The sequence below is a fragment of the Aspergillus glaucus genome (assembly GCF_001890805.1).
Source record: "Aspergillus glaucus CBS 516.65 unplaced genomic scaffold ASPGLscaffold_16, whole genome shotgun sequence".
In the NCBI taxonomy this organism is placed as follows: domain Eukaryota; kingdom Fungi; phylum Ascomycota; class Eurotiomycetes; order Eurotiales; family Aspergillaceae; genus Aspergillus; species Aspergillus glaucus.
The window spans coordinates 45,767-68,798 of NW_019170468.1; the positions used below are offsets into that span (position 1 = coordinate 45,767).

Sequence of the window (23,032 nt, forward strand, 5' to 3'; positions counted from 1 at the left end):
AATACTAGGATAATTCTGAATAGAATCTGAAAGCTCTGCCCAGAAGGCGAGGGCCTTTAACATTCGGAATCCAGTACGGAATAGTGTGATATCGGTACTCTGCTGTAGTATTAACTTCGATTGTTGCCAACCGACAGTAGTGCTGTACTTCGGAGTGTCCGTGCTTTACCTTCTCAGCCACTTTCTCTATGGTTCAGCTCCAGCTGTGTGATGAGTCGGGGTACGGAGTGCCTTTAGTAAGCTCCTTATAGTCAGGCAGCTCCGTCGATGTGACTTCAAAAGAGCTGGATCGTAGAATTATTGTGTAGAAGTGGTAAACTGTACCAAATGCTGAACTTGAGGCATAAGTTCTTCATGTGATTATGCGTGCCAGAAACAAATATTCTCCGTACAGTTCGCAGTCCACATACATGTTACATTTGAATTCCTATTGTACATACAAGGCATCACATTGAAAGAATCCGTGGTTCATTTCTTTGTCAATCGCTTCAAAGCACCATCGGTCATGGCAACCGCATCTTCAAACCCGAGTCCCACAGCCAGTGATTTAGCTTCCCGATAACGCTTAACAGCTTCTTCGCGCTTTCCCTGCATCTCCGCCAGCTCGCCCAGGTTATATGTTGCCGCCACGCAGCTGAGGTCACAGTCCTCGTCACGAACAGGCGGTTGGATGCGAGCTGCGACATCAATTGCCTTTTGCGCCCATTTTTTGGCGGCATCGATGGTTTGTTCGCGGGGAACAGGTTGCTGCTGTTGCTGTTGTTGACGAACTGGTCTTTGCACTTGTCCGGCCATCACTGTAGCGACGCCATTGAGAAGTGTGACCTGTTTGCAAGTCGGGGAGTTACCCTCGTCCACACGAAGGAGATCCAGTGCGCGCAAATAAAGTGGCATGGCGAGCTCATACTTCTCTTGTGTTACATAGGTGGATGCCAGATCGGCCAGTGCGGTGGCAATCTCCGTGAGGTTCAACCAGGCGTCACTGTTCTCACTCTGCGATGCACCACCAACAGGGAGGCCGAGAGCTTGGCGACGGTGCATTTCTTTCAATGATAATTCAACGGCAGCGACCTGCGCCTGCTCAGCCTTCTTCTCATCCTGAATGTAGTCGCTTGAATAGAGCTCAGCAAGTTTCATCTGTATTCCCACGGTCTTCTTAAGCGTTTTGTCCTGCTGGCGATCTTCAAATTCCTCTAGTTCTTTTATTTTCTTCTGCTCCTCGAGAATCTCCGAATCATCGATCACAACCTTGTCCTCTTCCACCTTCTTCTGGTCAGGTACAGGAGCCACCTCCTTGGTCTGAATAGTCTTCTTCTTCCGCATATCGTCTACCCAACTCAGCGCTTCGACCTTCGTCCGCTCCAACACATCAATCGCCGGCTTCACCAGCCCCGCCTTCTCCAACATCATCGCCACCTGCAACTTGATCCCAATAACCTCGTCCGAGAACGGATGTAACCCCATCTCAATGGCAATATGCAACGCCTCCTTGTACGCCTTCAATGCCTTGGGCGGGTTAAGGTCCACTTCGGTGTAGTATACGGCCGTCCGGAGCGTCTCAGCCACGGGCGGCGGGAACTTGTGATATTGGGGGCCCACGCGGGTGATTTCGATATAGGCGATATATGCGAATAACAGACCCGCGCCGATTGTGGATACAAGGGCGATTGGGAGAAGGATGGGGTTCTTGCGCCAGATTCCCTTGGAAGCTTCCCGGAAACCATATCTCATTCGTTGCGCAAAGCTGAGGTGGCGGGTTTGGAGGAGGACATTTCGAGAGACGAGGGGGTTTCGGATTCTGTAATTCGTGCGGAGGGGCGTAGGACGAGTGGTGTTGCTTGATATCGATCGTGATAATGGTTGAGGGGTGTGCTGTGCGGTTTTTTGTGCTGAGGCGTAGGCGCGCCGCGATGCTGCTCTAAACATGGTGTATCTTCAATGGCGCTCGACTGTAAATGGCCTCAGAGGATCAATAGAATAAATAAGCCGAAAGAAAGCCACAATATCGTTTGGGAAAAATTGTATGAAGTTGGATTTGGAGAACTTTCTGCCGCTTCTGGAATAATGGCTGCGGGTGGTCCAAGCTCCCGCCTTTGCTATGACGTCGAAGTCATAACCGGACAACGATTAACAGCACGAATACCTGCGATAACGCCAGAAGAATTGACATTGATTTGTGCATGACAATATTATCAGCGCTTGATTCATAATCTGGTCGCAAAATGTGTGGGCGATATTCTCTGGGAGTTGTAGGTATGCCGTCTATTCCGCACCGCGTCCGCGCTGACCGGTATAGCGCATGGCCTTTGTTCGACAGCGTCTCGAGCAGCAAGGCATGCAAGTCAATGACGCCCCAGGAGATGATGAAGTACGCGGGACATACAACTTTGCGCCTGGATACAATGGTGTAGTCTATTGCGCCGATCCTAGGGAGAGAAACCATAGAGCTACGAGAGAAAACGAAGGCGACGAAACAGCCACAGAGAAAGCCCAGGAAGAGATACGGCAGCAAGAAGACGAATATAATACCCAGTATTGCGGTCTTGGAAATAAGAGCGCACCCAAATACAAGCTGCAAAGCATGAGATGGGGTCTTATCCCGTTCTGGACAAAACGCAAGCCCGACTACGGCTCTCTTATGCGAACAATCAATTGCCGAGATGACTCGTTAATCGAAGATCGCGGGATGTGGACGTCAATGAAGCGAAAGAAGCGGTGTATTGTGGTTTGCCAGGGATTCTACGAATGGCTGAAAAAGGGTCCCGGAGGAAAGGAAAAGGTCCCGCACTTCGTCAAGCGCAAAGACGGCGAGTTGATGTGCTTCGCTGGGCTCTGGGACTGTGTCCACTATGAAGGTGACTGAATGATTTTTTTGTGATGGTAATTTACGTTTGCCATTACTGGACTAACGCGAGATCGTCCATAGACTCTGACGAGGAGTTGTATACGTACGCCATCATCACAACAAGTTCAAACCCCTACTTGAAGTTCCTTCATGACAGAATGCCAGTGGTCCTCGACCAGGGAAGCGAAACAATGAAAACATGGCTAGATCCCAACCGGACCACATGGTCGAAGGGCCTGCAGTCTATTCTCAAGCCTTATGAAGGCGAACTAGAATGCTACCCAGTTTCGAAGGAAGTCGGGAAGGTCGGAAATGACTCGCCCGACTTTTTGATCCCAGTCAACAGCAAGGAGAATAAGAGCAATATCGCGAACTTTTTCGCTAATGCAAAACAAAAGAAGGACGATAAACCTATCAAGACAAAGGACGAAAAGACAGATATATCGGAGCAGAAAGTCACCAAGGATAGTGATGAGAATCGGACAACACAGGTCAATAAATGGAGTGAGGACAACGCTCCTGTGCCAGTACCTGGTGTCAAGAGAGAGCATCCACCCGATAGTCATGACGAGATCGGAGAGACAGAGCAGAAGAAACAGAAGACCCAATATGTTTCACCTTCGAAGCAATCCGACCACAAACTAGTGAAGGCGGACGAAAAGAAGTCAACTGATGGCTCCCAGCGGATTACCAACTTTTTCCGAAAATGATATACACAGTTTGCATTGGACTAGGAGTATGAAATGGCGATTGGAATAGGGTGCAATTAGCGTTCCTATAGCGTATCGATTTTACCGCTAACATAATTTTCGAGACAATGTTATGCGAACTGTCCAGCAGTTTATGGGATGGTTCACCAAGAGTATAGTACAAAATATTCGTATCGTTACAAATATGATACAGAATCTCCCTATTGAGATTCGATTTCATGTAGTCTCTGGACCAACTTTTTCCTGAGGAACGGACTCGGTGCGATACTGAGTTTCATGTTAGTATGCTCAGATAAAACAGTTTCGGGGAAAGCACTTACATTCCGTCTCGAGTGATGGTTCGATAGGTACCTGTCGAAAGTCAGCCAAGGTCAACGCATTGCCATCGTGCTGCAAATACATACCACTCGGTTGGTAATTCCCATTCCCATCAACGAATTTACCCTCGCCATCGACTTCGAGACTTCCGAAAATATCCTCGGGCCTGTCGATCCGTCAGCCACAATTCTCACAGCCTGCACAATCATTTTCTTACCATGGAATCCGCCCATACTCAGGCGGCCTCCTCTCATCAAAAACATGTATCCAGCCTCCTCGTCCTGCACCACCAGCACCACCCTGACCACTGGCCCCACCGCTTGAGTCTGCACTAGCCTGCCGTCTCCGCGCTTTCTGACCGGTCAACAGGACCCCTCCGGAGCTCAGATTGGCTCCAGACGTGGATATCATCATCTGTGCCTGGGAGATGTTGTCTGGGTCTTCGTGCGCATATTTCAAGATAACTTCTTGCAGGATGCTCAAGAAACCCGGGTTCTCTTTGAAGGATTCTGGTGTCGGTGGTAATTTGGATGTAATTCCGATAGGTACGTTGGAGTTCGTCGGTTTCGATGGCAGGAGGGATAAGACATGGCTTTCGCCAGAGGCTACTTCGTTTGGGAAGACATACTACATATTCATAGAACGATCGTAAGTAGGTAGACAGCGAAAGTGAGTGACAAGGACTTACTATGTACGGACGGCCGTCCAACGTGGTCACGGAGCGAATTTGTGTCCATTTGGGGAATCTGAGTCCCTGACGGACAATTGGCCTTATTGAAAACATTTTGGATGTCGAGATATAGATGAATCCGGCAACACCGAATCAGAAAACAGTCAATTCTAAGAAGTTGAAGCGTTGAAGTCGCCTATGACGATGTAGAGGAACAAACAAGACAAACTCACGTGACCATGTGGAGCATAGTGCCCTAATGATGCATGCCCCATTCGTCTAACTACAATGATCGGAGAATGCATAGAATGGGATAAGTATGCTCATTATCGTTGCCGATTATTTCCCGTATTTTAAACGACATTGAGTATGGTTAAGATGTTACTTATGGTTGAGCCAAACATCCAATGTACCCGTCCACGTCAAGATTACTATTAGCGTGCACCTCTTTCATTAACATGAGCATCTTCAACCAAAACCTCTCAATAACAACATGATGCCTTATCAATTTATTCCAGATGAATACTCAGCTGATGAGTTGCAGGAGGTTTTCGACAATCCTGATGCCGAACATTACTGCTTCAGTCCGAGCTGCTACATCTGTAGTTATGGATTTACCATTGATGTTTGTGATTCGACGTTCACAAGTCTACGCGATCATAATAGGGCTGGAATATGTACCGCTGATGAGTTAGAGAATTTGCATCTTTTTATGAAGAAAAGCCTGGTGGAGAATTTTCCGCATGAGTGAGTTATTCATAGGGTATCAAGTAGCATAAACGATTGGCTGACGCTTCCTAGTTCTTTGTAACCAGAAAAGCAATACATGTCGTATATCAGGTAAAAATCCTTTACATGATTCTTGATTATCTTCCATCTCAGACAGTGGCTGATATGGAGAAAGCTTTAGATCTTCGCTTCAATAGCACTTTCTGGCGATCAAGGATCTCTGTCAGATTCTTTCATGAGATAGAGGACGTGGCCGACGATGACCTCGATTGGAAGCGTCTATGCCTGAAATTAGAAAGGCGGTTCGAGAGGTCCGAGGCATTAGCTACACGCAGATATATATTAGAGCGCTTGATGAAGTATTGAGCGTTGTTAAAAAGTTGACCAATGTCTGGATCTAGAAGAGAACTAAATTGAATTAATCTACAATTTTAGTGACCAACAGTCGTCCATGTGTCTAAGAACATCTTTCTTAATTTCCAGTAACATATTTGTGATTGCTTGCGCATTGTTGCTAATATTGAGTTTTTCCTTGGGCCGGGACCCCATGACGCTCAGGGTGTCAGTGTGTCGATTAAACTCGTAAAACTTCACGAGCTCACCGATGGCTAAAATGCCCCACAGCCATTTGCGCTGTGTTACGGTCTTCCCAAGCGCCCCTAGATAATTTGTCAATTGCTCTTCCCCTTTGGTCCATTCGGCATCTTGGTTCTAATACTTCGCCGCTTTTGTCTGGGTGATTAGGTAAGGACGATAGGTGGTGTGGCTGCCCTCAATTCACCTCACAGATGTGATGTCCGTAAAACCTTTAGAAGTTCGATATTCCGGCCTGTGTGCAAAACCGTCTCTTACATCAAAGTGGTATTGAAGGATCACCATCCATAATCCACTGGTGTTCCCAGCGGCGCTACCATCTTTTTGAACTTCTTTAGGTTCATTTTCAAATGTAAACAAAGCAGTATACTATTAGAAGATCAGATATTAGCCTCTTCATATGCCACATTTCTGATAAAGAAGGAATTTTACCAAGCGTTCCGCCATATTTACCCCAGTGATAAATTGTTGAAGTAGAGAGGGAGAGGTAAAAAAAAAAAAAAAAAAAAAAAAGAGAGAGAGGAGATCGAAGTTTAAAAGTGTATAAGGGTAGAGAATAACGACACAAGCTGCGAGCTGAAAAGGATGGAGCGATAAAGAGTCGACTTTGAGACTCTGGATGTCTCTCAGCCCTGAACAACCCCCGGTCTTGATGACCAACAAATCTTTCTTAGGCGGACAGAATCTGGAAATGCTTAGCGTTGTCAAGAGCATGACACTGCGTTGGCATACCAGAAAACGGCTGCCGGCGACTGGTCACCTATCGAAGCATTATGAAGAATCACCGTTAGAGCTGCGCACTGTTAGCTGCATCGTGTCATTCTTTATCTGTAACGTACTTACCTTGAAATTCTGCTATTGACAACTTAGCGAGAACTCTCGGCTCTATAAACCACAGAACAGACGAAATAGTCGATACCGTAAACGAAATGATAACTGTGTAGTTCAACCCAAAACGATAGAGGAAGAAGAGAAAAAAAAAAATGAAGAAATGGAGAGGGCGAGAAGGATTAAGCGAGGCGCATCTGTTCACTACAGATATTCTACCTAAGCGGGTACCTATTGCTCAATTCACAGTGAGTGTACCACCTCCGCTACCATTTTGACCCTTTGTATGACAGCAACTCAGTTACTGGTACAATAGAAATACTCTACTCCTATTTCGAGTTTATTTTCGAATATTTTGAGGTCAGGATATGGTGGTCCTGCTTTTTCAATAAAGGCATTATCATTTGATTAACAAATACCCTAGGTAATTTACCATAAAGGAGCTAGTTATTAATTCATGTATAGGAAATTTTCCTACATGTAAATTCTCTACAACGTGTTTTTTTAGGCCATACGCCAGCCATTCATCTTCAACAAGTACAAAAAATCGTGACTTCATGCTATCAGAGCACAAGTATGCGGAAAATAACAAAGGTGGTTTCGAAAAACTTTGATGTATGCTATGAACTCGAAATTCGAATACGTACCTGGCTGCGAAAATAGCATAGAGACAATGTACAGACTTACAGCTACTGTTTGGAAATAGTTTGGTTTTGCTATCATCGTCGTTGTCCTTCAAGACGTATCAGGGCTTGGGGCATTTGTGCCTGAGGTATCATTAATTCGATTACCGCTTAGTTTGCATAATTTGCATATAGTATCACATGACTTTGCAGTTCACCAAATTCAAAAGCTGCGATCATGGAGAGTCGGTGATCGGTAGCCATCGATTTTATATTTTATCAATAATATTCCTAATACTCCAATTGCATTTATGGTTTCAAGAAATGACGGAGTGATACATAGAACTTGAATAATTTTGCAGCTGCGCGCTTCGCCATTTTCACGACAACAAACAGTCCCAGGATATATGTGCTCTCGCTAAAGAAGCTACTCTCTGGATGATCTTCAAAAACAAGTAGTCTCCTGGGTTTACTTTGCTTTACATCAATGTCCCAGTTCTCGGGGAGGTACTAGGAATCCAAGTACGACCATGGCGACTCCCTCTTCAAAACCGAATCCAGGTGCGACACCAACGCACTTAACCTCATCTCCCCGACCATCAGGAGTCCCCATGGCCCGTCCCATGTCACACAAGTCACCATCGGCAAGAAGCCCCTCGGCGTCGGGACACTTTCACGGTGGTGGGGGGGGTCACGCACCGCTGCATCAGTACTCTACGCCTCTTGCTGTTGCAGCTGCGGGACTCGATGATCCAGTTGCTTTTAGTTCGCCATCGGCCCTCTTAGCACTTGGAGGTTATAGTGGGATCAGCCCGTCTCCTGCAACGCATGAAGTCTTGGCCGGGGCTGGCATGCACGACAGCGATATTCACGCGCTCGGAATGCACGGTTTTAAGCTTGGAAATGCTCGCGATAGCGATGAAGAGCGGAGACGACATATCGAGGATATTGTCCAGATGTTACGGACTCGTGTTGCAGGGAGAGGTGTGTGCAGGGAGGGTATCGAACGGTTGGGACAGCTTGAAGGGTTTGAATCGATTTGGCAGGAGGATAACCTCAGCATTGCGGGTAACTTTGTCGATCTTGAAATCGAGTTCCATCCGGGGAAGCACACGGTGAAAGACGTGAGTTTGAAATATGCGACACCGGAGGCTACCGAGGGTGAAGGGAGAGATGAGGCCACTGCTGTCTTGAAGCGGGATCTGATGCAGTCGCCTGAGGAAATAGAACGGGGTGCTTGGAAATCGCTGACTGGGTTTTATGAGAACCTGCGGTGGCTGGCCAAGTTGGACCGGCTCAGTCAAGAGGTCAACTGTTTTGAGGCTATTGAAGGTCTTTACGAGAGTTTGAAACGGATCTGGGACGAAGAAAGCAAGCATCTGAAGTTCCCTGAGATTTACGAGCATCTGTGCAGTGGATGGGTTGGTCGACCATCTCTACACAGAGGAGGTCGAATCGGAATCAGTCTGGATTACTGGGTATACCAAGCGAAAGTCTTGGATGCGAAACGAAAAAGCACATCGCCTGATGCAATGGTACTTGACAACGCTGACCAGGAGTTTGATGATCATCAACATAAAATGTGGAGCGTCATGATCGAGTGTGAAGAGGGTTACCCATCACTCCGTGTGTCCAAAGACTGGGTAAACTCCAAAGTTCTGACAGCTACAAGCACCGACGAATCGTCTGCTCCCAACGAAAATGCTACACCAGACATCCCTATGGTCAACTGGGCCGAGCCGCCAATGACTACGACTTCCGACAATCAAGGCAACCCGGATGCTATGACACTTGATTCGGGCATGCTGGGTTCATCCACGCCAAATCGCCGCTTTGTCGCAAAGATAGAGCCACCCCTCGATATTCCTATTCTTGCAGCTTCCGATATCTACAGACAACTGGGACTTCAATTGCCCCAAGAGTTCAGAATGGTGACGTACGATGGTTTGCTGGTTCCGGGATCGTCACCATTGTCCGGCGCAGATATTATGGGCTTTGGCACTGATGAGCCACCGCAGGCTGATCGAAGGAAACGTCGACTGTCTGTACAGGCGCTTGATTCAGAAGGCAAGCCCTGCAAAAAGCAACACGGCTACACATTCCAGGCCTTTGAATCAGTTGCTGGCAGGACCATGCGGGATATTCCATTTTCGCATCCCCGTCAACTTGCAGAGATCTTCCCGGTAAGCCTTTCTTGATAGTTCTTATTGGTTGGAGGCTAATAGTGCTGCGTTTCAGGTTCTGCGCCAGTATGCCACGTTGGAGAATATGGTTCAAAAGATCTTTTATACCCCGTCGCAAGATCACTACAGCAAACAAAATGGGCCGGGGTCTATGAGTCTTGACAAAAAGCAGCAGGCTGCGCAATCAAGCACAACCAATGGAAAAGGAGACGTGACCATTTTGAGCAATCAAGACCCTAACGAACAGAAGCTCGACGCCCTGATGAAAGGGCTTAATGTGGAGGGTACGTCGACCAATAACGATGCAGACGACGTCAAAATCGACATCACGCTGCGGACGCAACTTGGACAGGCACCCGTGATCATGCTACTCTTCACAATCAACGACGCGTCCATCGAAAACGACTATCTGAACACCTTTTCGATCAGTTTCGAGGTGGGATTGAACGGGCACATCACAGTCGTAGACACGTCTGGCTTGTGGGAGGAGCCGGTTTCCGGCGACGACAGGCCCGAAGGCGCAGAGACAGGAGACCAAAAGGACGAAGCGTCGGAAATGCCGAAGAAGATCGCCCGCGCGCTCGAGGTCTCTCAGGATCTAGGGATATTGGTGGAGTGGGTTCTGCGATGGAGACGGCAGCGGAAGAGCACGTAAGAAATGCGAAAAGGACATGGACCTCGGATCTCGGGCCGACACATGCCCGCAGAGTTATGGGTCTTGACCATCCAGAGTCGTCATTGCCTGCAGAAGTTGTACATAGCTTACCGGAGTTATATGGGATGCGTTACTGCTTATGTTGACAGTCTGTTTTCGGTTGTGTGGTGATTGGCATCCATCTTAGATCAGCAACGGGTTTCAAGGTTGGACTGCATCGATACATGCAACACGTTAGAATCGGGTGATTGCGGCTCAAAAACCAGATATGGCGCAAGCAATGTCAACATGGATAGCCTACTGTACTATTTGGCTGCCTGAATCGAGCCAAGGCATTTTTTATTATACAGTAGATGACAAGTCCTGTACAACTCTCCTCGACCGCAATAGCAATGAAATCCCGAGTAGTACCCCGTACGAAGCACAAAATCTGGGGATGATGAGGCTGAGATACCGGCCGTATCACATGGGCACCGCCACGTGACGGACCTGGAGGGAAATGGATTTCCCCAGTTTTTGGCCCGAATCGGGTGGATAAGGAGGAAGACACCAGCATTAGTGCAGATCATGCTTAGCTAGTCTTGTCTACGGGAGACGACATCGACATCCTGAATACGGAGTACTCGACAGGGTAAATCCGACAGCCAGGGTAATATCTATGAGGGAGTTATCTGACGATTTGATAACTGACTGGCGGTGAGAGATATATCGTGATACGAGGGCTTAACGGGACCAGTCAAAATAGTAACAAGCAAGGAGCTGTCTGAGTCGAGCATCTGAAAAGAATAAAAAAATCGGTCATGTATCTTATCGGTTGGACAAAATGCGCATACCAACAGTTTCTGTATAGAGAACTGTACAGAGATCAACTGCGCGAATTACTTGGAAGGATTAGGGGTGAGCCATGACTGAGAAATTTTTTACTTCAATTATTGGGACCGGTAAGTTTGATATGATTTACTCTACATGGCTCTTGCATTGACACCGCTGGAACGGATGATATGTGGCAGCTGGATATGGATTCTACGAGGGATTATCATTATTGAGGATCTGATTCTAGACGTGTTCTTCTGACCGTGCTCGAGTCAGTTGTCTTGTAACGGAGTTTTCTATATCCCGTACTCCGCTATCATAACCGCATTTGAGTGCCGTAGTTGATCTATATTGATAAGAAGTCTCAGCTGAGCCACTATCAATCCAATCAATCCAATCAATCCATGTCCATTAATCATTCAATCCCAATCCCATCATATCAATATGGATCACAAGCACACAGACAAAGCAATAAACCCAGAAAAAAAGACTCATTCAGCTTCAAATGCAGCCCTTATCAATTCCCTTACTACAGTGCGGCCCCATCATTTGTCATGGAACCCCGAGCGAACCAATAAATGGCCGCCGATAAAAAGGCGGCCTTTGTGTGGAGCAACCAGGGGCGCGTCTTTTTGTCGGGAACCAATGAGAACACCGATACACTATTGGGAAGGTTGTCGCAGGAAGGAATGGATGATTCAGCGCTGGTTCGAATGATTTAATGGCCGCGTTTGAAGGGTTTCTATTGGAGCGTTTAGAATTGGCAAGGTTTTTTCTGTTATGCGGTGAGGGATTTTGCCAGATATAGAATACAGGTGTAAACTGCGTATTCCGATGGATTGTTTGTAAGATATGTATTGATTCTTTTTATTCTTTCATGCGTAAAGTTTGCTCTTGATACATCTGATATGCGTAGAGAAAGAATTCTTTGTGTTTGATATTGAGAAGTCACATGTACTCAACTGTACCACTCTTACAACGCGTGGATACTACTAACCGGATCTGGCTAAAGAGGCGTTGCGGAGCCCAGCCACACACCTGTTGCTATTCTTACCGCAAACGTCGTTTTACACCGGATATATTTGGATATTTGTATCAGATATTCTGGTTGTGACTAACTGTGGGCTATAGAATACATGTACTTTGTACAAATTTTTGTATTGCTCTGTATCAGAATTGCGCGCACATGATATTTTTGATATCATTTCGACGGAGTAAAACCCCGTATCAAGTAGCTTGCACGGAGGAATGGCATTAATTATCTGCAATCACAGGGCTGAACGGAACTTTCTTCTCCAACCCTCCTTCCCCGACTTTTCATCAATAGCCTCTAGATTCTTCCTGAATCACCCGACTTTACTGCTCTTTCATTTGTTGCCTCCCGATCCGGGGTAAATCTTGTCAAATCCCCAGTTCTACAATCGGTCCCAAGACTCCGTACGCCCAGAATACATTGAGATGGGTTATCGAGGCGGTGCTGTATTGTCATACCGAGTTTCACCCTAGTGCGTAGGCCGGTGTCGGGACCACCGTCCACCGGCAGCGCCTTTTCGAGAACACCTTTTTGCCACGACCCACTCTTGGGCGGGTGGTATATTCATATTACAATACATGTATTTTATGGGGAAATGATCTCCATCTATCGATACAGAACTATGCGCGCTCGCTAGCCATGACTACTTGTGCTATGTACGGTGTATATGTCGAGTGCACAACTGACGTGTTCTAGAATGATATGTTCTATCAAAGAAGCCATTCTCGTATTCTGCATATCTCGATTGATATGAAGCGTCATCGCGGGATTAAAGGATGCGATAAGGGATCCCTGCCATGAGAAGTGCCAGGTACGCCAGGAACGTAGTCCTGTATACATATCGCAGTATGTTCAAAGATCGTACAGATCAGGTACTTGTACAGAAACAGATACATAAGGCCAATATCTGTACGCTATTAATCAATCTGTAAACAAATTCACCGCGCTTATCCAGGGTGGTATCAAAAAGCAACATCCACTCGAATATATTTTGTACTTGCATCGAGTGCATACTCAGGATACGAATCCACGCCCACGACTCTAGGCACGAGGGCCCTTGTCGCCAATCGTATGGAGTCATAGACACACCAGGACGGACATTGATGTAATGACCAGGAAGAAGAGAGTTCAGCGGTTGATAACACGTTTTAGCAATCTCGTATTGATATCTATTGCGCTTTATAAACTAAATTATTGATATGCACTGGGGATGGGTCACAAGATGCCTCATATCACGGAGAATTAAATGTTGACATGTGTGGCTGGCTGCATTCCATAATTCATCGGCCATAGTTTTTCTTGCTCTGGATACGCATTGGCTAGTACTACAGAGTATGTATTTGTTTATTATTGATTGTCGAGATTGATCCAGACCATGCATCTTCATGCCCTATTGTGCATGCTCTGCGAATACATCTGCACATACTAACTGTACCATGCTTTAGATGCAGAAAGGGGGAGTCATTTTTTGCACCGATTTTACCTGATTCGGAAAGCGTCCTGTCATTGGGCAGCCAACTGTCTCGTACTGGGTATTACAGTATGAGGGATATCCTGTGTTTTACTACAGAGTACAACCGTAGTATACTACATCGGTGCATAATTTTAGGTATCTAAAAATGCAGACAAGCTACGAATATAGAATTCTGATCTTGTTTTGGTATAGTAGTAGAATACTAACAAGTCATCATGATAACGGCGGAATCGTCGACCGTATCCGAAAAAAAAAAAGCGGAAATCACGATCGGTGGTTACGGTACAGTACCGTAATTTACCACCCACAGCCGAAGAATTCGCCCCTCCCAGAATTCTTTTGTCTCTTTCCCTGCGCGGAAAAAAAAAAAAAAAAAAAAAAAAAAAAAGAATATTAATTTAATCCCTCGCCCTCCTCCACTCAACCTCAGCTTCCACTTCTACTTCTTCATCCTCTCTCGCTCTTCTTTCTCCATATATCTCCTCTCCCGTCCCAATCTCTATTTTATCCTCCATCTTCCCTTTCTTTCGTCTCTCGCCTTCTGAAGATCCAGTTCAATATTATTCCATCTTTTGGATCTTTGCTCCCGCAGTTTTACTGTCGCTTTTCGTTCCTCGTGAAGATTAACCCACCTGGAATACTACTGAGTCACTGAGCTCCCTTGGCTTGTCTACGATATATCCAATTTCTACTCTTTTCCCAAGAGATCACCAAAGATCATCTGTCATCATGGTATGGTTGCTTCTCTCTTCTTGACCTGTGTCGACTCTGAATCCCAGACTGACTCATCTGCTCTTCGCACCACAGGCTGAAACTTCGACCGTTATCTCCAACACGGATAACGTGCGTTTGACTACCTGAGTACTTCCTTTCGAGGAAGTATCCAAAAAAAAAAAAAAAACATCCTATACTGACTGGCTTCGTGCTGGATACAGCTCATGAAATATATGGACCTCCCCCAGAGGGGTCACATCCAAGCAGAGTACGTCTGGATTGACGCCACCGGTGGTTGCCGTTGCAAAACCAAGGTATGCTATCTCTTTTCGTCGCTGTGGTGGGACAAATGGACGCTACACTGCTATCTGCTATCTCGATCGTCTGTGCACGGTCATCCCGGATGCAGCTAAACGTCCATGCGTCGCCACCTGCAGCTATCCGCTCACGTGACCTTTACTAACGCGTTCTGGCACGTCTCTTAGACCCTCTCGAAACCCATCACCTCTGTCGATGAGCTTCCCGAATGGAACTTCGATGGTTCGTCAACCGGCCAGGCTGGTGGTGACAACTCCGATGTCTACCTCCGCCCCGTTGCTTTCTTCCCCGATCCCTTCCGCCGTGGCGACAACATCCTCGTCCTCTGTGAAACCTGGGATTCGGATGGTACTCCCAACAAGTTCAACTACCGCCACGAAGCCAACCGCCTGATGGAAGCCCACTCCAAGGAAGACTGGTGGTTCGGTCTGGAACAGGAATACACCCTGCTTGGTACCGACGGCTGGCCGTACGGATGGCCCAAGGGCGGTTTCCCCGGTGCCCAGGGTCCTTACTACTGCGGTGTTGGTACGGGCAAGGTCTACTGCCGTGACATCGTCGAGGCTCACTTCCGTGCTTGCTTGTACGCCGGTGTCAAGATCTCCGGTATCAACGCTGAGGTCATGCCTTCGCAATGGGAGTACCAAGTTGGACCTTGCAATGGCATTGAGAGTGAGTTTCTTATGCATTTACATTTAATATTGAAGTCATGCTAACTTGAAACAGTGGGTGACCACCTCTGGATGTCCCGTTTCTTCCTCCACCGTGTCGCTGAAGAGTTCGGCGTCAAGATCTCGTTCGAGCCCAAGCCCGTCAAGGGTGAGTGGAACGGTGCCGGTCTTCACACCAACGTCTCGACAGCCTCGATGCGTGACGACGGTGGTATGAAGGTCATCGAAGCCGCCATGAAAAAGCTCGAGGCCCGTCACGTTGAGCACATTGCCGTCTACGGTGAGGGTAACGAAGAGCGTCTCACTGGTCGTCACGAGACCGGTAACATCGACAAATTCAGCTACGGTGTTGCCAACCGTGGTGGCAGCATTCGTATTCCCCGCCAGTGCGCCAAGGATGGCAAGGGTTACTTCGAGGACCGCCGTCCCGCCAGTAACGCTGATCCTTACCAGATCACTGGTATCATCGTCGAGACTGTAAGTCTTCCTTTGATATCTGGGTTGAGGTTCACATGACTAACTTGAACAGCTCTGCGGTGGCAACTAGATCACTTCCAAAAACATTGGCATTTCGTCTTAGCGCTCGTATACCCTCCGGTGTCAACAGAGCGGGACTCAGAAGTGCAGCCTGGCAATATACTTCATGGCAGATTTCCTCTCGGTGTTCTTTTTTCCTTTCCTTTTCGACCGGGGTGCCAGAGCTTGCCTTTTGCGTTCGTTGACCCGCATATGCATTAATTATTTTCGTTGTCTGTCGTTTTCGTGGGTTATGTGTTACGTTCAATAGCATAGATCTTTGATTAGTGCTACGGGGTGATATTGGAGGCACCGTCGTTTTGCACAGGATCAGGTTGGAGGAGCATTGATACAATGGGAATTGGGAAACAAAAAGCCGGATGGCATACTGTTTTAGTAGAAATGTACTGTACAATCGTTATAGGGATAATTGGGCTCTGGCATAATCAACTGGATTATATGGCTATCAGTATTATGGTGCATTATTCTAGTCTATTTCTTTGGTAGGATTTTGGTGAGACTCGACCCCAGACCGTGGAGTCCTCTCTGATCGGCTTCTCGACGCGCAGCGCCGTCGACAATGTCATCTTGGCCGGTGGTTGCAGAGGCAGGGTTCTTCCGGTCCACGAACCAGACCAAGAACTGCATCAAGAAGGCAGCCAGAATGCTGCCACACAGGATACCGACCATGACCAAGTTACTCTTGCGATACTTGGCCATCCCCGGCGCCTCAGCATCCGACTTCCAACCGGTATACAACGCATAGGTCGTCAGGATACTCCCCAAGTTCCCCCATCCAGACACCACAGCGGAAGCCGCCGCAACACCAACCTCCCCATGTCTAGGCTGGAAAAGCTCATTCGTCCAAGTCATAGTAATAGGCACAGTAGGACCAAGTCCAAAACCCACAATCAACAGCCCACCATACCGGGGCCATGGCTTTGCATCAGACCCGGCATATGTCATAAGCAGCAGTCCGAGAATCTGCAACACAACCGGTCCCGAGAAAAACAGCGCACGATGGCGATGGAATCGATCCGAAATAGGCGTGATCAGTAAAATAGCGAGAAGATCCATTAACCAAATCGGTGCTGAGAGCAGAGATAGATCGACCGATGAGAGGGAGGGGTTGGTTGCTTGGATGATGATGGTGCTGTAGTTCTGCACTCCGATGCCCACGCCCACGACGCCAAAGTACATTATGAGTAGCGGCCAGAGACGCCAGTCGAGAAAGACGTGGAGGAGGTCGCGCATTGTCCAGCGCGGACGGTGATATACGCGACGCAGGTCGTGGTAGTGGGCTAGGGCATCTGCGCCAGAGAGCGCGGGGGAACTGCGGGGGATCACCCCGAAGTACTTCGTTTTTTCTTGTTCGGGGGATCCGGGGGCGACTGGTCGATCGGGTAGCCACCAGAGCAGGACGAATCCCACGACGACCGTGACGAGCCCGTAGATGAGGAACATCCATTGGAAGCCTACTAGGCCGCGGTCGCCGTCCATGCCCTGGAAGCCTGCTGAGACGAGGCCCACGACTGCGGCGGAGATTTGCGCTGCGGTGTAGTACTGGCCGATGCGCTTTCCGGTTCGCGAGGGCGGGTAGAAGAGGGTTAGGTAGTAGGACATGCCGGGCCAGAGGCCTGCTTCGACGATTCCGAGGAGGAGGCGGAGGAGACTACCCATTAGCACTTTTTCATCTTACACAGGGAACAAAGGGGGTGGTACTATAAACTCCAAGCCGCCTTCATAGCAGCCATACAAGCCCCAATAACGCCCACACTAACGACAATCCGACTCATCCAGACATGCGGACTGAGTCTCGTCATGATCAGATTCGACGGCAGATCAAACACCACATAGCACACGTAGAACAGCGCGAGACCGGTCGAGATCTGGTGCGGTGTCGCATTCAACACAGTGCCCAGGTCGTGTCCGGCATCTTCGTTCATGGTCTGCGCGAGGCCGACGTTGGAGCGGATTGCGGAGCAGAGGAAGTAGAGGATCCAAAAGGGGGGGATTATGCGGTAGTCTAGTTTTCTTTGGCATGTTAGCTATGCTTCTGGTATAGCTTGGTGAGGGAAGTGAGGTACCGGTAGATGCGCTCGATGCTGGCGACGTCCGGCTCATCGCCGGTTTCCGCGTGCGCGGGATCCTCGGGGGGTTGTGTGGTGACATTGGTGATGTCTTTGGTGTCTTGATGGTCTGCCATGTTCGCTGTACTATAGCACAGCTGTCAGCACTGAGGATCGAGAGGTTGATATTAATTGAGAAGAACCAACCTGCAGAAATCTGCAGAAGTCCAATTAACCGGCGCAAAAACACCAGACTAGCAGACTAGTCTGACCGGCTCCCAAAATCGACTCCGGAGAATAACTTCCGCAAATCCAGAATCATATCATCTTGGCTGTCGTTCTTTTCCTGAGGCTATCACCGAGATCATATCAATCAATCAGTCCTAACGCTCCACAGTGGCTATCATCGGCTCAACTGTTGATTTTTCCGCGCTAAAGCTGAATTCCCCGAGCTGAGCCGATTGAGTTAATGACTCACGGTGTGGTAGACCGTTCGTCCGATGTCGGCGGGTTCACTGTGGATGTGATTGTATCATTGCAACAGGAAGATATTTATTTGGTAATGATTATGTGAAAGTATTGATCCATGATTGTATGCGAACTGAACTGTCCTTGGATTTGAACTGGTTCTACTGAGGGTGTCCTCGGGAACTATGCCGGATTCGGCTATATTGATTCTGCCTGAGGCTGACTATCCTGCCTCATATATTCTTAGCCCGGGAGAGCAAAGTATATATGGGCTTGTGGTTTAGTGGTATAATACCCCCTTAGCATGGGGGTGGTCCGGGGTTCGATTCCCCGCGAGTCCATTTTTTTTATAAATTTTTTATTTTATTTATTTATTTTTACATTTGTTTTTGGAAACTGGAACGAATTGGTCGAAGGTGAGCTGAACGGGGGTTGGTGAACGTTGAGCAAATGTTATGCACTTGAGTAGATACAGATATCTATAGCTACAGAGTGAAGGCAGTGACCGGTTATGTTGAGGGTTCTATTCTTGGATAAATGCCATAACTGTTGCACTGTACAAATGGATTAAACAACCCGTAGCTAGTCCGTCTAGGATCATCGTAGACATTTTGGTTAAATGAAGGCAATAAATTACTATCATTAATGCCTAACACATTTCGCCTCAGCGTCGGGGTAATAAGTGGAATGTTCAAAATGGCCATCTTCCGGGCCTCTTGAGGGCAATAGGAATCTCGCGTTTGGCCGCGCATAGTTCCCACAATGTAATTTCGATGACCGTGAACGTCGAATCCATTCGCGAAAGATGATCTGCCACTAGTTTCACTGACGAATAGCGCAATTTCGAGGGCGTTTGTCCCGAAAGCCTCCGGTACTAGGATGCTTGTGTCATGCAATGGCAAAGCCATGAACTCAGTATATTTAGCTGACTGCGTGGCTTTATTTCCATCATTTCGATGTGCGCATTCTTTGTAATTTTCAGTGGCTACCTCATGAGTGTTTTATATCATATTCCTCGGCATGAGCGTCGTTTGTGTTGCGAGAAAGTTAAGTCTGGGACTGACTCGTAGTCATTGACTGCAAACTATATCGGAACGCAGGCTTTCGTGGATGTTCAGGGGCGGTCCGAAAGTATAAATGGAATGACACCAGTTGCGCTTCCACCTATTTAACAGACCTTCGATAAGTTGTGTCTGCTTCTATGATGTCGAAAACGTGATATTTGATCTGAAAGTATTGTCCGGGCCCTCCGTAGACCCGGGAAAACGTGGCTTTAGGGTCACGCTTCCCGGGGCTACTCGTACCCTCATTGTTTTAAATATGCAAGCCATAGCATGCAGCATATCTAGCGGATTATACATGTCCATTGCCTCTTGTCTGGTGGAGTGAGTTGTCGCCATCTTATGAGGGCTTCGTATGGCTTGTGTAAACGTTCGGACATTATAAGCAACGCCTTGTCCGCGTTAAAGTAAGCCACGACATTGACATGATAAAGGTGATCGACGGCGTTTATTCTGAGAAGCCAGTGAGCACCATAATGGTTCGTATGCCATTTATACGGCTTAAGGTCGATAATAATGGTTATTTATCTCGTTCAATTGGAAGCGTATTGATTCATATTGTGGGTGAAAGAGTTCTTGCTAGATAATTGCGCAGAGAAGACAAACGGACATCTTTCCAAGAGCACGAACGAGCTCCCCCTATCTGAATATTAGCTAAGGTCATGCCAAAAAGGAACTTAGCAATACATACTCATAGAGGTCTCTGGTCCCTGTTGATGAAGTACCGGGTCCCACAAGGCCTCTCAATCTCTAGTATAAGGGACTGGGTAGCCCTAGTCCACTGTGATATTCCCTGGTGCCATGTTGTCTCATAAATCAGGCGCCATGTAGCATGTCGGTGGTATTTGGTTGATGATTCCACCACAATACCATTGGCGAGAAAGCGGCTTTATGGAGGAAGATTGAGTGCGATTGATTTGGAATAATCTCCCTGGAGTCTATTCTTGAGCAGTAAACATTTAATTTACTCTGTATACACTGCTGTGAATAGCTCAAATCGCAACCAGCATCTTCACCAAGTCGGAGTCTATGCATGCAATGAAACACCCAAGCCCAAAATTGCACAATCAAATAGGTATATTTATAACAAACACCAAATATCCAGCTATATACGTCCCAAAAGACCACCATAACCAATCCAGTAATAAAAACATGGGTCTCGTAAAACATCACATCCAAACATAGCAGCAAAAAAAAAAAAAAAAAAACAACCCGTTTATGAACGATCCGAACTACCATCTCCCTCAAACTTCTCATTCTCGATATGTTCGCGGTGCTCCTTGTGCGTCCCACCAGCGATGCTGACTTGGCGCGCGGCGTGTACGGCAGCATCTTCGACGTCGTCGACGGTGTGGAGGAGCTCGCCTTTCTTGCCGTACATGTGTGGTTCATCGCGGGCGGTGCGGACGAGATTGAAGACGCTGGTGGTTTTGCGGAAGATGCGGTCCATTTCTTCGAGGGAGCGGCGGGTGGTTTCGGGGTAGAAGAAGTAGGTGACGGGGAAGATGAAGGCGTTGCTGGTTGAGTTAGTATGGATATAGAGTCTATAAGTGAGGGCATGGACTTACATGACTGCGAAAATTATATAGGTCTGGTAACCAATGTTGTCAAAAGCCACTGGAGTAATCATGACAACGAGGAAGTTGAAGATCCAATTGGACGAAGTCGCCAATGCGTTGGCCGGAGCACGAATCTTTAGCGGCACGATTTCTGCCGGGTATAGCCAGGTCATACCAAGCCAACCGATACCGAAGAAGGTGTTAAAGACAAACAGGAACACACAGCAGACGATGTTCGCCGGGGTATTGGCGATGGATGAGGTGATGGCGAGGACGACCATGGAAAGGGACATCCCGGCAGCACCGAAAAGCATGAGCGTGCGACGTCCGAATTTCTCAATGGTGAAGATGGCGATTAGGGAGGCGAGGAAGTATTCAGTGCCGTTACAGGCGGAGATTAAGCGGGATGTAACTGGATCCATTCCGACTTGGTCCTCGAGTAGTTTGGGGATATAGTAGGTAATCAGGTTGATCCCTGAGATTTGCTGGAACATCTGATTGACGTAGGCCAACATGGTACGATGTAAATGACGGTCTTCGGTCATGGTAAACATGTCGCTAAACGAGCCCTTGGACATCTCAAGGACGGTAGCCTTGATGGCAATGAGCTCGTTCTGTACCAGGGTCGAGTCTGGGGTATCATCCAACAACGCCGTGAGTACCTCCTGAGCATCATGTTCGCGGCCACTGAGCACGAGCCAGCGAGGCGACTCAGGAAGGAACATGACAAACGCCAGAATGATAAGGGCGAAGAAGATCTGGAAGGCCAGCGGGAAGCGCCAGGCCACGGGGTTCGGGTCGGCGAAGAGAAGACCAAAGTCGATCCAGTAACTGATGGTGATACCCAGGGTGATCATGGCGCCTTCGATCATGACCATTTGACCGCGACGGTTGGACTTGCAGCATTCGGATTGCCATGTTGGCACGGTAGATGTATTCATTCCATTTCCTACACTATTAGCCTTGTTTGCGGAAGACGATACGAGGAAGCCGGCGACATACCGAGACCGGTGACAATACGACCAACGATTAACTGAGGCAGATGGTAGGCGGTACACTGTAGAATCGCGCCGATAACCATGATAAACGAACCGAGGAAGATGGTCTTGCGCCGTCCAAGCCAATTTCCGATCCAGATTGTGGGGATTGAACCGGCGAAACATCCCAAGTTATAAGCGGCGACAACGATTCCTATAGAATACCTCCCAGTTAGCAATTTGCTTGTTAGAATGGTGGAAAAGAGACTTGCCCTGCTCCGTCGAGCGAGCGCTCTTCTCCGGACCAGAAAGATCCCCATACTCGGCTCCGGTGGTTGCGATAGAAGGAAAGACGCTGATGAACGACTCCAGATTCAACAAACCACCGGTCACACCCTGATCGTAACCAAAGAGCAAAAAATCCATGCCGGCAATAACACCAATGGCAATCTGGAGGGCATTGCCCTTCAGACCCAAGTATTGACCACCGCCCATAATGAATTAGTCGATGTGTAGTGCCGGAGAATATTGAGGATTCATCAAAGTGTATACTATAAAGAATTGAGCGTCATGAGAGACATAAGAATAAGGGATTGGCAAGGAAAAGGAGAACAGTGAGTGAGAAAAAGAAAGCAAGCAAGCGAATATGCGACGAAGAGGCGCCGCTGGTTTTATGAAGCCTTGTATGCATCTTTCCAGGCTTGTCCTATTTGGGATATGCCGATCGGAGAGCAGCCGACATTTTAGCCTATTTTGCCTTTTTTTGTATAATCTCTCACTTCTGGATACCACTACACTAACTAGATGACGTCCGGGGAACTCACGTGCTTGCGGAGAGTGTGGAGTGAGCGGATGCGGTCATTTTTGTGGGCCATAAGGAGATCTGGAGAAGAATCTGGGGATATCCACGGAGTAATTGTATGTCTCTACTCTTCGTATACAATGTATTTAGTCTACATACCTGTATATCTGTATGGATAATAGCATACATTAAAATGCAGAATTTATTTTTACATAGTATACAAAGAAGGAATTCAAAATCACAAACCATCCCAAGGGCCACATCCTCACACCCCAAGTCATACCATACCCAATTAATTAACCCAAACATCCAACTCTCCAAGGATCCATGTCTCTCGGCTTACCTATTCTGGTATCCCGGAAGAGTCAGAATCCCCCGGATAGGCACGAGTCGTACAGCGGC

General features: G+C 47.6%; 6 protein-coding genes and 1 non-coding gene across 7 annotated transcripts; 3 read left to right on the top strand and 4 right to left on the bottom strand.

The window, feature by feature from the left end:
• Positions 1-380: 380 nt before the first annotated feature.
• Positions 381-2,050, bottom strand: ASPGLDRAFT_49413 (TPR domain protein). Its single transcript, XM_022547101.1, has one exon. The coding sequence runs from the start codon at positions 1,924-1,926 to the stop codon at positions 469-471; it is 1,458 nt and encodes a 485-aa protein (XP_022398723.1). The 5' UTR covers positions 1,927-2,050; the 3' UTR covers positions 381-468.
• A 155-nt stretch (positions 2,051-2,205) lies between these two features.
• On the top strand, positions 2,206-3,686 carry ASPGLDRAFT_175358 (SOS response-associated peptidase). Its single transcript, XM_022542845.1, has 3 exons — positions 2,206-2,249; positions 2,297-2,855; positions 2,927-3,686. The coding sequence occupies exons 1-3, from the start codon at positions 2,223-2,225 to the stop codon at positions 3,553-3,555; spliced, it is 1,215 nt and encodes a 404-aa protein (XP_022398724.1). The 5' UTR covers positions 2,206-2,222; the 3' UTR covers positions 3,556-3,686.
• On the bottom strand, positions 3,588-4,705 carry ASPGLDRAFT_49415 (uncharacterized protein). Its single transcript, XM_022547102.1, has 5 exons — positions 4,562-4,705; positions 4,091-4,500; positions 3,960-4,039; positions 3,876-3,906; positions 3,588-3,822 (listed from the first exon to the last, which is right to left on the bottom strand). The coding sequence occupies exons 1-5, from the start codon at positions 4,655-4,657 to the stop codon at positions 3,756-3,758; spliced, it is 684 nt and encodes a 227-aa protein (XP_022398725.1). The 5' UTR covers positions 4,658-4,705; the 3' UTR covers positions 3,588-3,755.
• Positions 4,706-7,847: 3,142 nt separating this feature from the next.
• Positions 7,848-15,725, top strand: ASPGLDRAFT_68029 (uncharacterized protein; the record flags this gene model as incomplete). Its single annotated transcript, XM_022549219.1, has 8 exons — positions 7,848-9,500; positions 9,556-10,151; position 13,333; positions 14,283-14,318; positions 14,411-14,503; positions 14,675-15,179; positions 15,234-15,655; positions 15,708-15,725. The coding sequence occupies 8 exons, from the start codon at positions 7,848-7,850 to the stop codon at positions 15,723-15,725; spliced, it is 3,324 nt and encodes a 1,107-aa protein (XP_022398726.1).
• Positions 15,726-16,124: 399 nt separating this feature from the next.
• On the bottom strand, positions 16,125-18,203 carry ASPGLDRAFT_49423 (putative MFS transporter). Its single transcript, XM_022547103.1, has 4 exons — positions 17,971-18,203; positions 17,782-17,910; positions 17,417-17,728; positions 16,125-17,366 (listed from the first exon to the last, which is right to left on the bottom strand). The coding sequence occupies exons 2-4, from the start codon at positions 17,898-17,900 to the stop codon at positions 16,187-16,189; spliced, it is 1,611 nt and encodes a 536-aa protein (XP_022398727.1). The 5' UTR covers positions 17,901-17,910; positions 17,971-18,203; the 3' UTR covers positions 16,125-16,186.
• A 297-nt stretch (positions 18,204-18,500) lies between these two features.
• On the top strand, positions 18,501-18,572 carry ASPGLDRAFT_t118. Its single transcript has one exon. It is a non-coding gene; the product is annotated as a tRNA-Ala (tRNA).
• Positions 18,573-20,235: 1,663 nt separating this feature from the next.
• On the bottom strand, positions 20,236-22,452 carry ASPGLDRAFT_49425 (sugar porter family MFS transporter). The gene is made up of 4 exons (XM_022547104.1): positions 22,101-22,452; positions 21,854-22,042; positions 20,861-21,800; positions 20,236-20,809 (listed from the first exon to the last, which is right to left on the bottom strand). Exons 1-4 carry the CDS (start codon positions 22,252-22,254, stop codon positions 20,509-20,511), a joined length of 1,584 nt encoding a protein of 527 aa, XP_022398728.1. The 5' UTR covers positions 22,255-22,452; the 3' UTR covers positions 20,236-20,508.
• Positions 22,453-23,032: the final 580 nt, after the last annotated feature.